The 20,534-nt window shown below is 52.4% G+C and overlaps 1 protein-coding gene across 1 annotated transcript; it reads left to right on the forward strand.

The window, feature by feature from the left end:
* The first annotated feature begins 17,954 nt into the window (after positions 1 to 17,954).
* Positions 17,955 to 20,194, forward strand: LOC133901781 (BAG family molecular chaperone regulator 1-like). Its single transcript, XM_062343272.1, has 4 exons — positions 17,955 to 18,795; positions 18,892 to 19,148; positions 19,248 to 19,394; positions 19,502 to 20,194. The coding sequence occupies exons 1-4, from the start codon at positions 18,549 to 18,551 to the stop codon at positions 19,835 to 19,837; spliced, it is 987 nt and encodes a 328-aa protein (XP_062199256.1). The 5' UTR covers positions 17,955 to 18,548; the 3' UTR covers positions 19,838 to 20,194.
* Positions 20,195 to 20,534: the final 340 nt, after the last annotated feature.

The raw sequence follows: 20,534 nt of genomic DNA on the forward strand, positions 1-20,534 counted from the left end.
ATTGGTGGGAGGAGATAATGACGTCCATTGTGAAGCCCGATCGTAAGGTGGCTACCCCTATTTTTATCTACACATATTGGAATATTTAGAAGAAACAAAACCCACGAATTTTTCAAAACAAGAGCCTGCAGCCATTGCAGATTTCCTATCTGGCAGAGGACGATGCTGGGCCAAGATGAGAACAAACATGGTGCCAAGTTAGTTTATTATTTGTAGCTTCTTGGTTGCTCTATCCCTATTGTTGTTCTTTTTTCTTTTCTTTCATAACTGTTTTTTACTTATTCTTCTCATATACTCGCTGACCATCATCGACGGCGTACTCTTCGGTTCAATGTTCTTGTAATCTTCTTTTCTCCTATAATAAATGACAGAGCTCCTGTCACTTCTTCGAAAAAAGTTCATAGATCTCGATCGGACAAGGAGTTGACCCGGTTAAAGTGCACAGCAGATTCACTTCCACGATGTAAAGAAGATAGAAAAGCACACAAAGATCAGAACGAACTATTATACTTCAGCATGTCAGGAACCCAGCCAGTGCCATCTTTTTATTGCTATCTTACAGCGCTAAGAGTACAGTGCCTATGATTAATCGAAGTGTCAGTACTACTAACAACAGGTAGCTAGATCAAAAGAGAAGGCTGCGGCTAATATATTTTGCACAGCGACTGCAGGATCGAGCGAGCACTGAGGTAGCAATCATCAAACTATGATGAATGCCATCAGTAAGTGCAGCTGCTGGTCAGCTTGCGTGTAGACTATCCATCAGTCCTGGTGAGATCCATCACGAGAAGTGCTCGTAGGCCGCTGAAACGGAGCGTGCAGATATGGTTATCTGAAGACGAGTGCTTACAGCTGAACAGATAAGTCAGCAATACGCTAGTACATACATACAAATCGCAGGAGGCGAATGCAAAATTGTCTGCATATAGGCGTGCGCTGTTCACAATATGATTTATACTCATGGAAGGAATCAGCCGAGTGACATAGCGACTGGGTTGTCGCCTATGCTGGACCACGAGGTGGGCACGACGAGCGACGGCAGGAGCTGAAAGAACCAGGTGTCAGTATGGGAGAGCGGCTCTGTGTGCTCCCACGTCCGCAGTCTGCTGATGCGATCCCCGCAAGAGGCCGGGAGGTTGCGGACGCCCGCCATTGACGCCGAGCACGCCATGCGTTTGCTACGATCTCAACGCCAGATCAGTAACCGACTGATCTCTGCCTTGTTACTCTTGTGCTGCGAAACGCGTTGGATCATCCTACCTCGTTCCTGAATTGGTGATCCCGACCTCGTTCCTGAATCCTAACCACCACCATCATCATCATCCCGCCTTTCAAGAGGGTATCCGAAGTTGCAACTTGCAGCAGCCCGACGGGCTGCAGAAGCGGCCAAGGAGGAGGCCGCCTTGGCCCCGGACGGACGCGCTGTGATGATGGGGGCTGAGGCGAGCCAACATCCACTTGGCAAGCCGACACTCGCAGCAGCTTGCTTCCATGCCGCTGCTCCAGTTAAGAACTGCTGAGCTGCACGTGTGCGTGCAGCCCAACAAAAAAGATCCCATTTTTTGCAGGCTCTGAGAGCACGGGCCTTGCAAGCGAAAAGCGAGAAGCTGATGTTACCGTTGGGCTGTAGAGGATTTTCCTTGCGCTTTCTTTACTCTCTCCTTCGCCGGCGTCGGCGGGGTTCGGGGAAGGAGGACCCTCGCGACGCGGTCGTGGGTGGGTGCCGCGTCACCGGCGCGCGGGGCCCGCCGCCCGTAGGTTGCACGGTCCCTTTCCGATCACGTCGCCGGTGGCGTGGCGGGCGAGGCCCACGCGTGCCGACGTGGAGGGTCTGCGCACCCGACGCGTGGACCTGCTGTCGGTGCTGCGGTGCGGCTCCTCGCGCCACCGACGGGTGGGGCTGGATGGGGGCGTGCGACGGTTGTTGTGACAGGTAGGTCCTGTAGCCCTAGTGGCTACCCCATCTGATAAGTCAGGGTGCAGCGCTCGCCGTGCCCGTGTGTATGCTACATGCAGCACGAGCAAAACGATGCGTAGACATTGGAAGCGGCAATATCGAGGAAGGAAGACACATCCACTGTAACAACCTGAGTTAACATGCTAAATGGTTATAAATTTTACTCCTAATTAAATATTTTATGATTAATTAAGCTAACCGAAATCAAGAAAATATGTGTATGTATATAAATGCATGTATACCGGTACGTATATATTCATATATGCTAAATGGACTGAGTATTCTAAATACACTAAATTTATTTCTAAATAAATCCCTCCATTGAATTAGTTCATACGAATTGGTTTATGGTTTTTGTGGCTTTTTGTGTGGAGAATTGAAATTGAATGTTTCTCAATTTCAAATCATCTTCAAGATCTCAAGATCCAAATCCAAATCACAATTCAAATGTCCTCATTTAAATTTATCTCAAGACCAAAATTAAATCCAAGTTCAAAAACTCTCTTTTGAAATTATCCCAAAACCCTTCTCTTTTACTTTTTATTTTCCTTTCCTTTTTACCCCGGGCCGAAATTCCCCTCCCTTTTCACTTTCTTAGTCCAGCTAACTATTATTTCTCTCCCTTGCGCGGCCCACGGCACCCAACCCGACCTCCTTTCCCTTTCCCCCTTTCCTTTTTACCCCGGGCTGAAATTCCCCTCCCTTCTCTCTTTCTCAGCCAGCTGTTCGACCCAGCTTACTATTCTTTCTCTCCCTTGCGCGGCCCACGACACCCAGCCCAACCTCCTTTCCCTTTCTCCCTTTCCTCACGCACGCTCGGCCCACTCGCTCGCGTTGCCGGCCTAGATCGCTCATGTGCCACCTTGCCTACTTGCCAGCACGCCCGCACAAGCGTGGCCGTACGCGTGTCGGTCATCTGCCGCTCAGTTGCTCGTGCTCTGTCCTTCCTCCTCCACCGCGACGTCGTGCAACTCGCCATCGTGACAGCCGCACCCCTCCGAGAAATATCACCGCGACACCTGTCACGTCCCGAAATCCATAATTGTGTGTTTTAATCCTAAAACATGCAATTTCAGCTTCATGTTCCAGTTTGGGTCACTGGAGCACTTCACTTTGAGTCAATGAGGTGGGAGAAGGAAAAAATAAGAGAAATAAAGGAGCTGGAAGCAAGTCTGGACTTTCCTCTAGGTAAATGGGGCCCACTTGGGTGGAAAATATCTCTCTATAAGTGGACAACACTCTCTCTCCCCCTAAAAAGCTTGCCCATACGTACTACTCACCCACTCCACCAGATAAGGCTTTTTGAGGAAGCAAGTTGGAGTTGGCTGTCTCTCTCACTCTCTCCCTTAGGCTTCCTTTTTTCCCCTTTGGATCCCTACCTCTGGGAGCAAGATCAAGGTACGTATGTGGTACTCACGAGACCACCAGCTCAAGGACTACTCGTCCATCCAATTCATTTTCAGTTTCCCCGAAGGAATTCGAGCTGGTTCTGAACTTGTTTGGTGTTCTTTGGGAGAAGCAAGGAAGCAGCAGTTTTTCCTCTCTTCTCCAAGCCATTTTCCGTCGTTTCCTCCTTCAACTGGCGGTCACCAACCTCAGCAAAGGACATTGGGTGAGTCTGCTAGGCTCCCATGGCAAGTATGCTCATTTTTGGTTGGATAGATCTTGAATCTGGAACTAGGGTTGCAAAGTTCTTAAAGTTCTGCAGTCTGGGAACAAATGAGGATTTATGTGGATTTGAGTTAGGAATCATGTTGCTAGGCGGTTGAGCAAAGTCTAGACCCTGTACACCCTTCTAGGTATTTTTACTTTTGATTTAGAGAGACTCCCAGGTTAGTTTAGCCCAGTTTTTCCCTTCGTAATGGCTGCTGTTCTGGAGCTGCGCGAGGCTGATTTTACTGTAGCGCCGAGTACTGTTCACCCGAGCACCCGGGCACTGTTCACCCGAGCACCCTGATACTGTTCACCCGACGACCCCCGGGGTACTGTTCACCCCGAGCACTCCCGACCCCCGGTACTGTTCACCCGAGCACGAGCGCAGTCACCCCGAGCACTCCCGAGCACCCCGGGTACTGTTCACCCGACGACCCCCGGTACTGTTCACCCGAGCACGAGCGCAGTCACCCCGAGCACTCCCGATCACCCCCGGGTACTGTTCACCCGACGACCCCCCGGTACTGTTCACCCGAGCACGAGCGCAGTCACCCCGAGCACTCCCGAGCACCCCGGGTACTGTTCACCCGACGACCCCCGGTACTGTTCACCCGAGCACGGTCGATCCGGAGGACCCCGGGTACTGTTCACCCGAGCACCCCGGGTACTGTTCACCCCGAGCACCCCCGGGTGCCCCGTGAGTACTGTTCATCCCGGGCACCCCGAGCACGGTTTATCAGGCTTTCCTGATAGCTGATAGCTTGTAAAATTCATAGTTAGTTCGTAGGAACTCCAAACTTTTTGAGACCACTTGGAAAATTCTGGTTTGGACAGTACGATCTTGGAATAATGTTGTCATGTATTGTGGAGCATATTTTTCTTACATGATCGCATTTCATACATGCTCATTACATTGCACGCGTTGCTCTCTGTAGTGAACGCCGATCCGTCGATCCCGGAGGCCGTGGGCGATCGTGAGGCGTCCCACCTTTCGGATTCAGGGCAGCAAGGCAAGCATCGTTCATATTGCACCGTGTCTACTTGAAATTTTAATATGTTATCTACGCTTATGTATACATTGCATGTGTCGGGTACTGAGTTGGGTAGAACCTATGCCAATGCATTATCCCATTTCGATCACGTATCATGTGTTGTTCCTAGGAGCCTAGTGGTGTCATCGAGGTCTAATTTTAGTTCGCTATGCTTAGTGGTACTTAGGCTTTCCGGTAGAAGTCGACGACGGCGTCCACCGTTGTCGCGAGCCTAGGACTTATTATTTGTTCGCACTTATGGTTGTGTTGATGATGAGTCGGTTTGGTGAGTGGTGAGTTGAGACGAGGTGTGGGCGGTGTTAGGGGTGTCATCTGCTCACGAGGAGTCCTCAGGCAGTTCGGGGAGGGAACCCGGACACCGTAGACCGCTTGCACCGGTTAAGCACCGATCATCGGTGTAGTCGGCTTTAGCACATACCTTACTCACCACATGCTGATATAATGGTAGGCGAGCTGATTACCTTCGCAGACGTGGTCATGTGGGCCTCGTCATAGACGGTGTGAGTCCGGTTTGAGTCCGGGCTTTTAGCGGTATTAGTTTGCTCGGGGAGTAGTTCTAATACCGCCTCGCCGAGCTATGGTTGATCCACATGGTTGGGCCTGGTTGGGAAAGGTTGTCACGGGTACCCTCTTGTGCGCATCTTAGCGGGTGGCACAAGCCGTATGGTCCCTGTGTCGTGTGGGTCCAGGAGTATCCCCCTGCAGGGTGTATAATCAGTTCGAACTGCCGCGCTCTCGGTTATGAGCATCGCTATCGCTTATCTCCACCGAGCGACCATATTTTGGTCGTAGTGTTTCGATGTGGGTTGTGACATGGTTGGATTGGGGTGGTTTGGTCGGTATGTGGTTGGTGGTTTGGTGGGAATGGTTTGCTTTTATACACTTGTTGTTATATATCTGTTTTGATCAGTTGGTTGGCAGAGTTTGAGTCGGTGGTTGGTTAAGTCAGTTGCTTACACCTAGAGTCTAGGTTGCTTACCGCTTAATGAACTTAAACATGTCTTAATCCTTGCTACAGCTTCAAATGCATGATCCTTGGAGTCGAGAATATATATACTCATACTGTGTAAGTCTTGCTAGTACCTTCGTACTAAGGGTGCTGCCCTTAAGTTGCTTCCAGGTTCGCAGGTCGGCGAAGAAGAGGCAGTGTTCGGCTACTTTGTGCCTGCCGATCAGGGTGGCGGGCAGGAGTAGCACCTTCTACTCCGAACTCTGGCGCTTTTGGTATGGAGCCTAAGGGCATACGGCTCCATACTCTTTTGTTGTATAGGTTTTTCTTCCGCTGCATAGTAGTTGTTGTTGTTCCTCTTTTGTTGTAAATTGTGGAAGCAGTTGCTTGTTTAACAATGGTAATCCAGTTTAATTATTTGCTCTCTATTAAACTGTGTTGTGATATTTGAGTTGGAAGGCATGTGTTCCGATCCTGGGCACAAAACACGTGCCGGGACTACCGGAATGGTATTCTGGTTAATCGTCGAGGTTGTGATTATGACTAATGATCCTCCTGATGATTAATTAGAATACTATTTGGACGGTTCCTCACAGCTTGGTATCAGAGCCTGGTTTAATTTAGTAGCCTAAACATAATTAGTGCGTTGTTTAGTAAGTCGACAACTTCACCTAAACAACCCATAATTTATGTTTATGCCTCTTCATGTCTAATATGTATTAAACTGCTATCGTTTATGCCCCTAAGTTAAAATGCGTATTATGAGTGACGTTTATATGTCTTATACCACATTGTTTTGCTTTCGACCCTGCATTGATTCATGTTGAGCATTGCATCTTCGGCTTTGCATCGTCGGAAGGTAAGGTACGACGCTCGGTGGCGGTTAATCACCGAGGGCTCAGCCGGATGCGAGGCAGGGGCCCGGCATGTTCCGTACGGTGATCCGTACGGGAAGTGAATACGCTAGCAATAGCGTATGAACATCCACCATGCGATGGGAGACATGGTCGTCTACTCGTGTGGCGTTTACACGAGATGTCCCGTAGGGTCTACGGGAAGTGAATACGTCGTTGTCGACGTATGGATTGTCGCTTGTACGGCATGTGGTACAAGGGCCGTTCGCGCTCTTACTCTTTCTAGCGCGAAGGGTACGTTCTGGATGTTATAAACTGCCTGTGATTTTGATGCTTGCAGGTGCGGTTCTTATTTTGAGAAAGAAGCGGTAGCTAGGTTCGAGCATGCATCTTTTCATGGCATTCATGCATGCATTCATGTTTGTACATGTATTACGGGATTCTAACAATATATCCGGCGAATGCATTGTGCTGAGTCAGAATTTGACGTTTCCCCCTTTTATTTTACATTTCAAGAATGGTTGTCACTCGGCGTAGTGGAGAGGTTCCGGAGGGTTCCGGTCAGAACAACCCTCCTCCACCGCCGACCATGGCGGATGTGCTCATGCAAATCGAGCAGAACCGCCAAGCGAATCACGCTCTCCTCCAGACGAACCAAGCGCTCCTGGAGGCTCTCGTGCGCAACGCGGCTCCTCATGGAGGAGGTGGGGCCGTGCGCCGAGATGACTTCTCGGACTTTTTGCGGACTCAGCCGCCGGTCTTCTCGCGAGCTGAGGATCCTCTCGATGCTGATCATTGGCTCCGGACGATTGAGCAGAAGCTCGCCCTTCTTCGTTGTGAGGATCACGAGAAGGCGCTCTTCGCCGCCCATCAGCTTCAGGGCCCGGCGGGTGCGTGGTGGTCCGGCTTTCTGGCCATGCACCCCGCCGATCACCGCGTGTCATGGGCGGAGTTTCGCGAGGCCTTCCGCTCGTTTCACATACCGAGTGGCCTCATGGAGGCTAAGAGGCGGGAGTTTGAGGACCTCAAGCAAGGAGGTCGTGCGGTGATGGAGTACGTGCAGGTGTTCAACCACCTTGCACAATATGCTACCGAGGAGGTCAGCACGGATGCGCGCAAGCAGCGCCGCTTTGTGAATGGCCTGAACTCAAAGATGCAGGACCGGTTGTCCGCGCATAAGTTCGCCGACTTCAACGAGTTGGTGAGCACGTCGATCACAGTGGAGCTCAAGTATAAGAGCCACCAAGAGGAGAAGAGGCGGAAGAGGGGTTCCTCGTCTTCTGTGGGCGGGAGCTCGCAGCGCGCCCGCACTGAGAGTCAGCCTCCACAGTTTCAGGTGCCGTCGGCTGGCTACCCACGACCGATGTGGTTTGTACCACGTCCTGCGTTCTCCGCCCCACAAGGGCAGGCTGCACGACCCGCCGGCTCCCAAGTGAGCGTGACTGGTGGCTCAGGCGGTCCGTGCTTCAACTGCGGTCGCGTCGGCCATTTCTCGAGGGAGTGCCCGTATCCGAGGCCGGGAGCCGCGGTGAGTGCCCCGCGACCACCGCCGGCTCAGTCAGCACCGCAGTCTTCGCAGGCGACTCACGTTCCCAAGCGTGGTCGAGCTCGCCACACTACCGCCGACGAGGTTCAGGAGGGTGACACCGTCCTAATGGGTACGTTGGATATGAGTTTCAACTCTGACATCTTTTCTGCAGTGGTTTTGTTTGATTCAGGAGCCTCTCACTCCTTTATATCTTCGGGTTATGTTTGGGAAAGTGGGTTGAGAGTCAGTGCTACCCACACGCCGTACCTTATAGACGCCCCAGGGGCCAAAGTTTTAATCAACCAGTGTGTGAATAAAGGGGCGGTAATTGTCAACGGAGTTCCCTTCTTTGTCAATCTGTTAGTGATGAACTCGAAGGGAATTGATATTATTTTGGGAATGAATTGGCTCTCCAAGAACAAGGCTGTGTTGGACTGTGCTCGGCGGACCGTCACCCTCAATGGTCTGTCAGGTACTCGGGTCCAGTTAAAGCTAGAGGATGTCAAGTCCTGCCTGTTCGCCGTAAAGGCTGTCCCCACCAGGGTTATGGAGACCATTCCTGTGGTGTGGGAATTTCCGGATGTCTTTCCGGATGAGTTGCCTGGAATGCCGCCTGGTAGGGCAGTGGAGTTCTCTATTGATCTCGTGCCCGGTGCGGCCCCGGTTTCGAAGAAGATGTATAAGATGTCGCCAGTTGAGCTAGTTGAGCTGAAGAAGCAGATCCAGGAGCTGCTGGCGAAGGGTTTCATTCGTCCTAGTTCCTCACCTTGGGGATGCTCGGCTCTATTCGTGAAGAAGAAGGACGACACTCTCCGGATGTGTGTTGATTACCGTCCGCTGAATGCAGTCACTGTGAAGAATGTGTATCCGCTTCCTAGGATCGACATCTTGTTTGATCAGTTGACTGGAGCCCGAGTCTTCTCAAAGATTGACTTGAGGCTGGGCTATCACCAGATCAAGGTCCGACCAGAGGATATTCCAAAGACAGCGTTCTCTACTCGATACGGCTTGTATGAGTTCACCGTTATGTCGTTTGGCTTGACTAATGCGCCGGCTTTCTTTATGTACCTCATGAACTCGGTATTCATGGAGGAGTTGGACAAGTTTGTCATTGTTTTCATCGACGACATTCTGATATACTCCAAGACTGTACAAGAGCACATTGGGCACCTCCGTATTGTTCTGGGCAGGCTCCGAGAGCATCAGTTGTATGCCAAGTTCAGCAAGTGTGAGTTCTGGCTCAGGGAGGTGGCTTTTCTGGGACATGTTCTATCAGAGAACGGAGTGGCAGTTGACCCGAGCAAGGTGCAGGATGTGCTCGACTGGGTTCAGCCCCAGAATGTCAGTGAGATCCGGAGTTTTCTTGGACTTGCAGGCTATTACCGTCGGTTCATCGAGAACTTCTCCAAGGTTGCGAAGCCGATGACTCAGTTGTTGAAGCAAGGCAGCGTGTTTGAGTGGTCAGATGCCTGTGAGTCTGCCTTCCAGACATTGAAGGAGCTGCTCACGACCGCTCCAGTGCTTGCTCAGCCTGATGTGACCAGAGGATTTGATGTGTATTGCGACGCGTCCGGCATCGGTCTCGGCTGTGTTTTGATGCAGGAGGACCGAGTCATTGCATATGCATCCCGACAGCTGAAGCGTCACGAGGAGAACTATCCGACACATGATCTTGAACTTGCAGCTGTCGTGCACGCTCTGAAGATGTGGCGCCACTACTTGATGGGCAACTTGTGCCGTATCTACACGGATCACAAGAGCCTGAAGTACATCTTCACGCAGTCAGATTTGAACATGAGGCAGCGCAGGTGGCTTGAGTTGATCAAAGACTACGAACTGGAGGTTCACTACCATCCTGGCAAGGCGAATGTGGTCGCCGACGCTTTGAGTCGAAGGGCTCATTGTCACTGTCTTGTAGCCTTGCCGATGGATTCCACGTTATGCGACGATTTCCGGCGTCTTGGGCTTGATATGGTGCCGGACGGTTTTATTGCCAATCTCGAAATCAAGTCCACGCTCATTGATGAGATTAAGGCTGCACAGAGGGATGATAAGGGTATGGCCCGAATTCGAGAGAAGGGGAAGATCAGGCAGGCCCTGTGCTTTACTGAGGATGATCAAGGCGTTATCTGGTTTGGGGACCGTCTAGTGGTTCCGAGGGTCGAGGCGCTGAGGAAGAAGATCCTTGATGAGGCTCATGATTCGTTGCTATCCATTCACCCTGGCAGTACGAAGATGTATCAGGATTTGAAACCCCGTTTCTGGTGGACTCGCATGAAGCGGGAGATTGCTAGGTATGTGTCTGAGTGCGACGTCTGCCGAAGGGTGAAGGCTGAACACATCAAGCCTGCCGGCACACTCCAGCCTTTGCCCATTCCATCTTGGAAGTGGGAAGAAGTTGGGATGGATTTCATTACTGGCTTACCGAAGACTTCGAGTGGGTATGACTCTATTTGGGTCATCGTGGACCGGTTGACAAAATCCGCGCATTTCCTTCCTGTCAGGACCACTTATTCTGCTAAGCAGTATGCGGAGTTGTACCTCACTAGAATTGTTTGTCTCCATGGAGTGCCGAAGAAGATCGTTTCTGATCGGGGTACACAGTTTACTTCTCATTTCTGGAGAAGTTTCCAGGAGGCTATGGAAACCGAATTGTTCCACAGCACGGCGTATCACCCGCAGACGGATGGTCAGACGGAGAGGGTAAATCAGATTCTCGAAGATATGCTCCGTGCTTGTGTGCTCACTTATGGGAAGAAGTGGGACATATGCCTGCCGTTCGCGGAATTTTCGTATAACAACAGTTTCCAGGCTAGTATTGGGATGGCGCCATTCGAGGCCCTTTATGGTCGGAGGTGCCGTACGCCGCTGAATTGGTCTGAATCTGGTGAGCGGGCTTTTCTGGGTCCGGATTTGGTCAAGGAGGCAGAAGACCATGTCCAGAATATCCGCAGGAGTATTCTCACGGCCCAGTCTAGGCAGAAGAGCTATGCGGATCGACGTCGCCGAGAGCTCACCTTTGAGGTGGGGGATCACGTGTACCTGAAGGTCTCACCTCTCAAAGGCGTTCGTCGATTCCAAGTCCGAGGCAAACTGGCGCCTCGGTATGTTGGCCCATTTCAGATTCTTGCTCGGCGTGGGGAGGTCGCGTACCAGTTGGACTTGCCTCCATCTCTCTCCGCCGTACACAATGTGTTCCATGTGTCACAATTGAAGAAGTGTCTCCGAGTCCCGACGGAAGTCGTTGATATTGCACCCCAAGAGTTGCAACCGGATTTGACATATTGTGAGCGACCAATTTGTATCTTGGATGAAGCCGAGCGCAAGACACGACGCCACTCTACCAAATTCCTGAAAGTCCAATGGAGCCACCATACAGAAGCCGAAGCGACATGGGAGCGGGAAGATAAGCTCCGCTCCGAGTATCCTGAGTTCTTTGAGGACTTGTGAAAGATGTCGTAATATGGCATATTTGGAATCTCTCACATGAGTGTGCTCATCGTTCTCTCCACGACTCGTACTGAATCTCGGGACGAGATTCTTTTTAGGGGGGGAGGTTTGTCACGTCCCGAAATCCATAATTGTGTGTTTTAATCCTAAAACATGCAATTTCAGCTTCATGTTCCAGTTTGGGTCACTGGAGCACTTCACTTTGAGTCAATGAGGTGGGAGAAGGAAAAAATAAGAGAAATAAAGGAGCTGGAAGCAAGTCTGGACTTTCCTCTAGGTAAATGGGGCCCACTTGGGTGGAAAATATCTCTCTATAAGTGGACAACACTCTCTCTCCCCCTAAAAAGCTTGCCCATACGTACTACTCACCCACTCCACCAGATAAGGCTTTTTGAGGAAGCAAGTTGGAGTTGGCTGTCTCTCTCACTCTCTCCCTTAGGCTTCCTTTTTTCCCCTTTGGATCCCTACCTCTGGGAGCAAGATCAAGGTACGTATGTGGTACTCACGAGACCACCAGCTCAAGGACTACTCGTCCATCCAATTCATTTTCAGTTTCCCCGAAGGAATTCGAGCTGGTTCTGAACTTGTTTGGTGTTCTTTGGGAGAAGCAAGGAAGCAGCAGTTTTTCCTCTCTTCTCCAAGCCATTTTCCGTCGTTTCCTCCTTCAACTGGCGGTCACCAACCTCAGCAAAGGACATTGGGTGAGTCTGCTAGGCTCCCATGGCAAGTATGCTCATTTTTGGTTGGATAGATCTTGAATCTGGAACTAGGGTTGCAAAGTTCTTAAAGTTCTGCAGTCTGGGAACAAATGAGGATTTATGTGGATTTGAGTTAGGAATCATGTTGCTAGGCGGTTGAGCAAAGTCTAGACCCTGTACACCCTTCTAGGTATTTTTACTTTTGATTTAGAGAGACTCCCAGGTTAGTTTAGCCCAGTTTTTCCCTTCGTAATGGCTGCTGTTCTGGAGCTGCGCGAGGCTGATTTTACTGTAGCGCCGAGTACTGTTCACCCGAGCACCCGGGCACTGTTCACCCGAGCACCCTGATACTGTTCACCCGACGACCCCCGGGGTACTGTTCACCCCGAGCACTCCCGACCACCCGGGTACTGTTCACCCGACGACCCCCGGTACTGTTCACCCGAGCACGAGCGCAGTCACCCCGAGCACTCCCGAGCACCCCGGGTACTGTTCACCCGACGACCCCCGGTACTGTTCACCCGAGCACGAGCGCAGTCACCCCGAGCACTCCCGATCACCCCCGGGTACTGTTCACCCGACGACCCCCCGGTACTGTTCACCCGAGCACGAGCGCAGTCACCCCGAGCACTCCCGAGCACCCCGGGTACTGTTCACCCGACGACCCCCGGTACTGTTCACCCGAGCACGGTCGATCCGGAGGACCCCGGGTACTGTTCACCCGAGCACCCCCGGGTACTGTTCACCCCGAGCACCCCCGGGTGCCCCGTGAGTACTGTTCATCCCGGGCACCCCGAGCACGGTTTATCAGGCTTTCCTGATAGCTGATAGCTTGTAAAATTCATAGTTAGTTCGTAGGAACTCCAAACTTTTTGAGACCACTTGGAAAATTCTGGTTTGGACAGTACGATCTTGGAATAATGTTGTCATGTATTGTGGAGCATATTTTTCTTACATGATCGCATTTCATACATGCTCATTACATTGCACGCGTTGCTCTCTGTAGTGAACGCCGATCCGTCGATCCCGGAGGCCGTGGGCGATCGTGAGGCGTCCCACCTTTCGGATTCAGGGCAGCAAGGCAAGCATCGTTCATATTGCACCGTGTCTACTTGAAATTTTAATATGTTATCTACGCTTATGTATACATTGCATGTGTCGGGTACTGAGTTGGGTAGAACCTATGCCAATGCATTATCCCATTTCGATCACGTATCATGTGTTGTTCCTAGGAGCCTAGTGGTGTCATCGAGGTCTAATTTTAGTTCGCTATGCTTAGTGGTACTTAGGCTTTCCGGTAGAAGTCGACGACGGCGTCCACCGTTGTCGCGAGCCTAGGACTTATTATTTGTTCGCACTTATGGTTGTGTTGATGATGAGTCGGTTTGGTGAGTGGTGAGTTGAGACGAGGTGTGGGCGGTGTTAGGGGTGTCATCTGCTCACGAGGAGTCCTCAGGCAGTTCGGGGAGGGAACCCGGACACCGTAGACCGCTTGCACCGGTTAAGCACCGATCATCGGTGTAGTCGGCTTTAGCACATACCTTACTCACCACATGCTGATATAATGGTAGGCGAGCTGATTACCTTCGCAGACGTGGTCATGTGGGCCTCGTCATAGACGGTGTGAGTCCGGTTTGAGTCCGGGCTTTTAGCGGTATTAGTTTGCTCGGGGAGTAGTTCTAATACCGCCTCGCCGAGCTATGGTTGATCCACATGGTTGGGCCTGGTTGGGAAAGGTTGTCACGGGTACCCTCTTGTGCGCATCTTAGCGGGTGGCACAAGCCGTATGGTCCCTGTGTCGTGTGGGTCCAGGAGTATCCCCCTGCAGGGTGTATAATCAGTTCGAACTGCCGCGCTCTCGGTTATGAGCATCGCTATCGCTTATCTCCACCGAGCGACCATATTTTGGTCGTAGTGTTTCGATGTGGGTTGTGACATGGTTGGATTGGGGTGGTTTGGTCGGTATGTGGTTGGTGGTTTGGTGGGAATGGTTTGCTTTTATACACTTGTTGTTATATATCTGTTTTGATCAGTTGGTTGGCAGAGTTTGAGTCGGTGGTTGGTTAAGTCAGTTGCTTACACCTAGAGTCTAGGTTGCTTACCGCTTAATGAACTTAAACATGTCTTAATCCTTGCTACAGCTTCAAATGCATGATCCTTGGAGTCGAGAATATATATACTCATACTGTGTAAGTCTTGCTAGTACCTTCGTACTAAGGGTGCTGCCCTTAAGTTGCTTCCAGGTTCGCAGGTCGGCGAAGAAGAGGCAGTGTTCGGCTACTTTGTGCCTGCCGATCAGGGTGGCGGGCAGGAGTAGCACCTTCTACTCCGAACTCTGGCGCTTTTGGTATGGAGCCTAAGGGCATACGGCTCCATACTCTTTTGTTGTATAGGTTTTTCTTCCGCTGCATAGTAGTTGTTGTTGTTCCTCTTTTGTTGTAAATTGTGGAAGCAGTTGCTTGTTTAACAATGGTAATCCAGTTTAATTATTTGCTCTCTATTAAACTGTGTTGTGATATTTGAGTTGGAAGGCATGTGTTCCGATCCTGGGCACAAAACACGTGCCGGGACTACCGGAATGGTATTCTGGTTAATCGTCGAGGTTGTGATTATGACTAATGATCCTCCTGATGATTAATTAGAATACTATTTGGACGGTTCCTCACAACACCATACCGCTCCCTCGCTCTCTCTTCTCTCTTTGCCCATGCTCGCGTCACTCATGCCTCTACGTCGCGCGACTTCCGCACCCACGCAAGCGCGTGGACGACGCAACGCGCCCATGCCACGGGAAAAATGGTGGGCACTGCTCCGCCACCTCACCGTTACGCTGCCACCGACGACCACATGACGTCATGCGCTGCACCGCCTCACTGCTCCGCCTCCCTATATAAATAGAGCCGCTCGACCCCCCCCCCCCCTCCCTCTCTCTCTCTGTTTCCCCATTTCGCCACCACCACAGCACCGGCTCCGCCACCATTTTCGCCACTGCGACCTCGCTGTCGATGTTCTGCCCCCACGAGCTGCTAAGGAGCACCTAGAGGATGATGTCGACCCCTTGCTACTCACCAGTGACCAGAAGCCCGACGGGAGCCAACCCGTGCTAGTAGCTGAGCTGCCTTCGCCGCCAGCACTCTATCGCATCACCAGCTGTCGTCCAACTTCTCGCCATTTAAGAGCTCGGTGAGCTTCCCACCCCTCGCGTAACCCCCCTAGCTAGCATGTCGTCCCGAGTGCTCTCTCTTAGCGTGTTGTCAAGTGTTGGCCATGTCCTTGCTCCGTCGCCATGAAATCGCTCGCCATCGGTGTGCTTTTGCCTCTGCTTATGGTCCGGCCATCGTGTTGTGTAGTCCAGGGAGCCTTAGGCTTCTTTTTTCTAGCAGGGCAATCGCGCATAGACTAAAGTAGGTGCTGCTCATTTTTCTTGCGTCGTCGTCGTCTCCTCTAGTCATCATATGGTGTCATTCTCGCCGCTGGCCACCATCGATGTGCCCCTAGCCAAGTTCCCCATCACGCGTAGATGCTCGGTGTTAGCTTCCCGCTGTGGAACCCCGGCGACAGCGTGTTCCTGACGAATTTGCCAGTGCGGCTCTGTTGAATCGCTCATCACCGGCCGGTCATTCCCCCGTCGCCGCCCTGTTCACCGGCGCACTCCGCGCGCGTGGCTAGGCCATCGCTCACCCGCGCGGCCTAACCAAGTCTGGCCGCGGTTCGGCACGAACATCGCTGGTCTGCTAGGCTGGCCCAGCCACCCAAAGGCCACGCCCTAATGGGCCAGTCCAGCTTCACAGTCCGCTAAACTAGCGAGCCCAACCCGAGTGAGTCGGTACCGTGTAGCCTAGTACTATGCGGCCCAAGCCCAGCTTAACTTAATTCAAACCCACTTCAGCCCAACCAGTACTGTTCACATGGGTCCCACCCATGGGCCCTACTTGTGAATAGTTCAATTTCTTTCATGTGGGTCTCACCCATGGACCACAAATGCAATATATCCCCTTATAACTGAATTTCTTTCATTGACATCATAGCATGCAATAGGTATCCTCTTACCAGGATCACGAGGAAGGTTCTCAAGATCATAAATATCACCATCATCTTCCGATTCACCATCTTCTATTATTAGGGGCAAAGACGATGGTTCTGTGCTTGCTATCTCTGGTTCAGGTTCAGTGCTTCATATCTCAGGTTCAGTGCTTGCTATCTCAGGTTGCATCTCACTTATATCATGAGGACTACTCTGATTTACGGCTGCACTCTCAATGGTAATTTATGTTAGGGTCGATGAGGATGCTACCTTCTGTGCCTTTGCAGCCCTTTCCCACAAAGTTCTCAAAGCAATTGATTTCTTCTTCATTTTCAAATTGAAAGCCAACTGCTTTATCTACATTAAATGTACACATTTCATTCAAAATTTTAGACTGTGCAACCGCAGCTAGTCATGTTCCTCACTTGGGCTAGCCGCTGCAGCGTCCTCCGGGCTTGATAGCTTGACCTCTCAGCTTAAGAAGCTCATCTCGTGCTGTTGTGCAATTTTAGGCATCAGTTTGGACAAAACACTAAGAGAACACAGCGAGATCTAAGCACGGAGGCCAAGAAAAATATCGAATTGAGGGAGAAGGAAAGGGCATCCGGTACCTGTAGCTTTTTGGCCTAGATGTGCAGGTCCTTGGCCATGATGGATGCAACATCAAGGACCTTGGTGGAGTTCAGAAGGCTTCAACTCCACGTCTTTGGCCTCCATCGTAGCACCGCTCTAGTCAGCAGAGCAGGCGGAGCTCAGCCTCGGCTCCTTGAGCCGTTGCGCGGACACGTGTGGCCACAGGCGAGGGGCGGCACATACTGGCGACCGTCCGTCGTTGTCTGGCCGATTGGTGATTCGGGATTAGGGTGCAAACTACCTAGGTTGGGGGATTCAACACGTGCGGCGCCCAGACAATTAGGGATCAGAGTGGCAACAGAGCGAGAGCCCGAACGAGAGCCTCGTTCTGCTAGGTGATGGCTGGCCATGATGGGCTTTTGGCCTGACCGGTGGCTGTTAAGGAAAACTCCGGCTCAACTAAGCTATATAGTATATACATCTATGTATAACTTCTATATACTAGATTTTTTTTTTAAAAAAGTATTCATGTGAATACCTTTCCACCATAAAAGATCCGCCCGTGCGAGCACACGCCACTCACCAGCCATCATGCATCCGGCCTTGTTCATCACCGAAACGGAACCACTGATGACAGTACGGCGAAATCGCCGTTTTTCATCAGACGATAACAAGAATGAAATCACCGGTAATCCAGCAGTACTGCATTAGTGCGTGACATGACAAATAAACTACTCGGAGCCAGTATCTTTTGGTAACCGATGGTACGTCATAGAATTTCTCCGGTGATTCGAGCTGACAAAAAAATCACAAAATGCTACTGCCCGGTACCGAGGTTGGTGGTCGCCTTCCGATTATCACTCTAGGCAACACTTGGAGGTGAAGAAAGGCACGCACGGGCAGCTTTGTCGCGGTTGCAGACGTGCAGTATGCGTCAAGCCCCTCCTTTTGCTCCCCCTCCCCTAGTGAAAGCACCGGGGAGGAAGAAAGCGAGCCAGGTGGGGAGGAGAAAGCTGGTTGGTGGTTCGCTGCCGATGCCCATCGCGCACGGCCAAGTGGCAAGTTTGGCGCCCGCGCGAACGGTTGCTTGGAGGCTAAGGCCCGCCGGCAAGCCGTCGTCGTCCCAAACAAGCCTCCACCGCACCCGCGCCCACGCCCGCTGGCAGTGCGACCTCCCGCTTTTCACCGTCCCCCCCCCCCCCCCCCCCCCAAACTGTCAGAACCGCACGGCACGAAACGAACCGAGGCTGAGCAAGAAAACGAAAAGAGATGAGCACTGTAGCGAAACGGTGGGGACTTTTGCTTCCGCGCTCGGCTGTTCCTCACTTCCTCCTCCATGTTTGCTTGCCCTGTCTGTGTTTGCGTGGTGTCACTGGCATGCCGAGTTGTGTTTTATCGGTATAAATATTCTGCGGCCCTGTCCCTGAGTTGTACCCGCTGTTTTTCCCCTCCTTTCTCTCTCTCTCTCCTCTTTCTTTCTCCCCCACCTCACCTCCTTACCCTCCACCTACTTCTCTGTCTGCTGCCCAGCCCCTGATCCTGATTTCCCCAATTGAGGCCGGGAGGGGGCACCTGCGCAGCAGCTGGAACTGTGTATCCCCGCCCTGCCCAGATCCGGCGCCTCCAAATTCGCCTCTTCTCGCGGCAGGGGAGTCGTCCGCGCCGGCAAAGCAGAGATCTTTTTTTGGGAGAGAGCAGAGCAGAGTGCTTGCTTGCTCGTTCTTGGTTGCTTTTGTTGAGGAGAGTGCAGGGGTGGTTGCTGGTTGGTTCTTTTGCGCGCGCGCGGGGTGCGTGGACGTACCATGAGAAGATGATGCGCGCCAAGGCCAGAGGTACATTCGCGGACGCGATGAAGGAGAGCTCGCCTCCTCCGGTGTCGGTGGCGGCGAAGGAGGCAGTGAAGGAGGATGAGTGGGAGGTGCGGCCCGGCGGCATGCTGGTGCAGAAGCGGAGCCCGGACTCCGACGCCCCCGCCGCGCCCGTCCCCACCATCCGCGTCAAGGTCAAGTTCAACGGCATCTATCACGAGATCTACATCAACTCGCAGGCCTCCTTCGGTAATGCACCTGGAGCTGGGTTGGTGGTGAACCAATATGGTCGAGTTGTTCTTGTTTTGAGCTGCTGCTGATTGAGAGAGCGTGGTGGTGGTGCAGGTGAGTTGAAGAAGATGCTGTCGGCGAAGACGGGGCTGCACCCGGAGGACCAGAAGCTGGTGTACAAGGACAAGGAGCGGGACTCCAAGGCGTTCTTGGACATGACCGGCGTCAGGGACCGCTCCAAGATGGTGCTGCTCGAGGACCCGGCGGCGCAGGCCAAGCGCCTCCTCGAACAGCGCCGCACCGACAAGGCGGAGCGGGCTGCCAAGTCCATCTCCCGCATCAGCCTCGACGTCGACAAGCTCGCCACCAAGGTAATCTATCAATTTGTTAGTACTAGCTCACGATGATTCTGGTTCGGTTGTTTTCGGGCGCTGCAGTCGAATTGGTGTTGAATTTGGTGGCTGGTGCAGGTGTCGGCGCTGGAGACCATCGTGGGCAAAGGCGGGAAGGTGGTGGACGCCGACGTGGTGACCCTCACCGAGGCGCTGATGAACGAGCTGGTCAAGCTGGATTCCATCGCCGCCGAGGGCGAGGTCAAGGTGCAGCGGCGAATGCAGGTCAGCACGTTCATGCCACATCAGTTTTTGCCATTCCTTGGTCGAATTCGCGACCGCCGAGAGTTCAATCCGCTGCGACTCTGACGAACGAACGAATGATGGTGCAGGAGAAACGGGTGCAGAAGTACGTGGAGACGCTGGACGCCATCCGCGCCAAGAACTCGGCGGCGCCCAAGGTCAACGGCAACGGCAACGGCCGCGCCAAGGCCCGGGCGCCGCACCTCCCGCTGCGCCCGCCGCCCGTGTCGCAGCGACGCAATTTCCAGCAGCCCGACCCGGCGGCCGCGCCGCCCACGCAGAGCTGGGAGACGTTCGACCTGCTGTCGTCGGTGCCGTCCACATCCTCGGCCACCGTGACCACCATGGCGGCCGCGACCGCAACATCGCCAACCACCGCCGCCGCCGCCTCCCCGATCCCGCGGTTCGACTGGGAGCTCTTCTAAAGCGCGGCTCCACCTCCGTGCCGGTTGATCGATCAGACGGTTGGATCTTCTCTGCTCTGATAATTAGTGCCAAAATTGTTTCTTTCGCCTGTCGATTCTTTCCATTTCTTTTTCCTCCTCTTTCTCTTCTTCTTCCATTTCCTTTCGATTTGTATATCTATATCTACAAAAGAACAGAGACCGACCCAGGTGAGTGCGTTCAGTCCAGTGAGTCAAGTCAGTCAGTTTACTCCTCTCATGAGGATCCATCCATGCATGTTCAGTCACAGCAAATAAGTGGTGGTCTTATGATGAAGAAGAAATTTTCATGACAATACATATACACATTATAAATAGCATGTATATGTGGCTTGTTCATACGCTTGTGTATGATTACAGATGATTGCTTGATTTCCATTCCAGTGCAATGTGTAGGTCTGTAGGACTATTCTTTGGGGAGAGAGAACCAGAGAGGCAGGGAGGGAGGGAGATTTGCTGTGCAGCGCAGACGCATCATTGATTGGGCTGGGCGCTGGTGTTTTGTGGGCGCCGGGCACAATTATTGTTGGCCATCCCGCGTGCCAGGGGAGGGGAGGCGCTCAGCTTAGTTGAGTCCAGGCGAGGCGCGGGGCCGACGGCCAGCGGGGGTGTCTGCTCTGCTCCGCGTTTGGGTGCGCTCTGCTGTGCTTCCTTCTCGCAAAACCGTGTGCTGCGTTTG

This window comes from Phragmites australis, chromosome 20 (assembly GCF_958298935.1).
Source record: "Phragmites australis chromosome 20, lpPhrAust1.1, whole genome shotgun sequence".
NCBI classification, from domain to species: domain Eukaryota; kingdom Viridiplantae; phylum Streptophyta; class Magnoliopsida; order Poales; family Poaceae; genus Phragmites; species Phragmites australis.

Bases quoted from the DNA above. Each gene is read 5' to 3' on its own strand.
- LOC133901781 (XM_062343272.1), top strand. From the start codon at position 18,549: ATGATGCGCGCCAAGGCCAGAGGTACATTCGCGGACGCGATGAAGGAG. The intron at 19,149-19,247 runs GTAATCTATCAA...TGGCTGGTGCAG, and splicing joins TCGACAAGCTCGCCACCAAG to GTGTCGGCGCTGGAGACCAT. The intron at 19,395-19,501 runs GTCAGCACGTTC...ATGATGGTGCAG, and splicing joins AGGTGCAGCGGCGAATGCAG to GAGAAACGGGTGCAGAAGTA.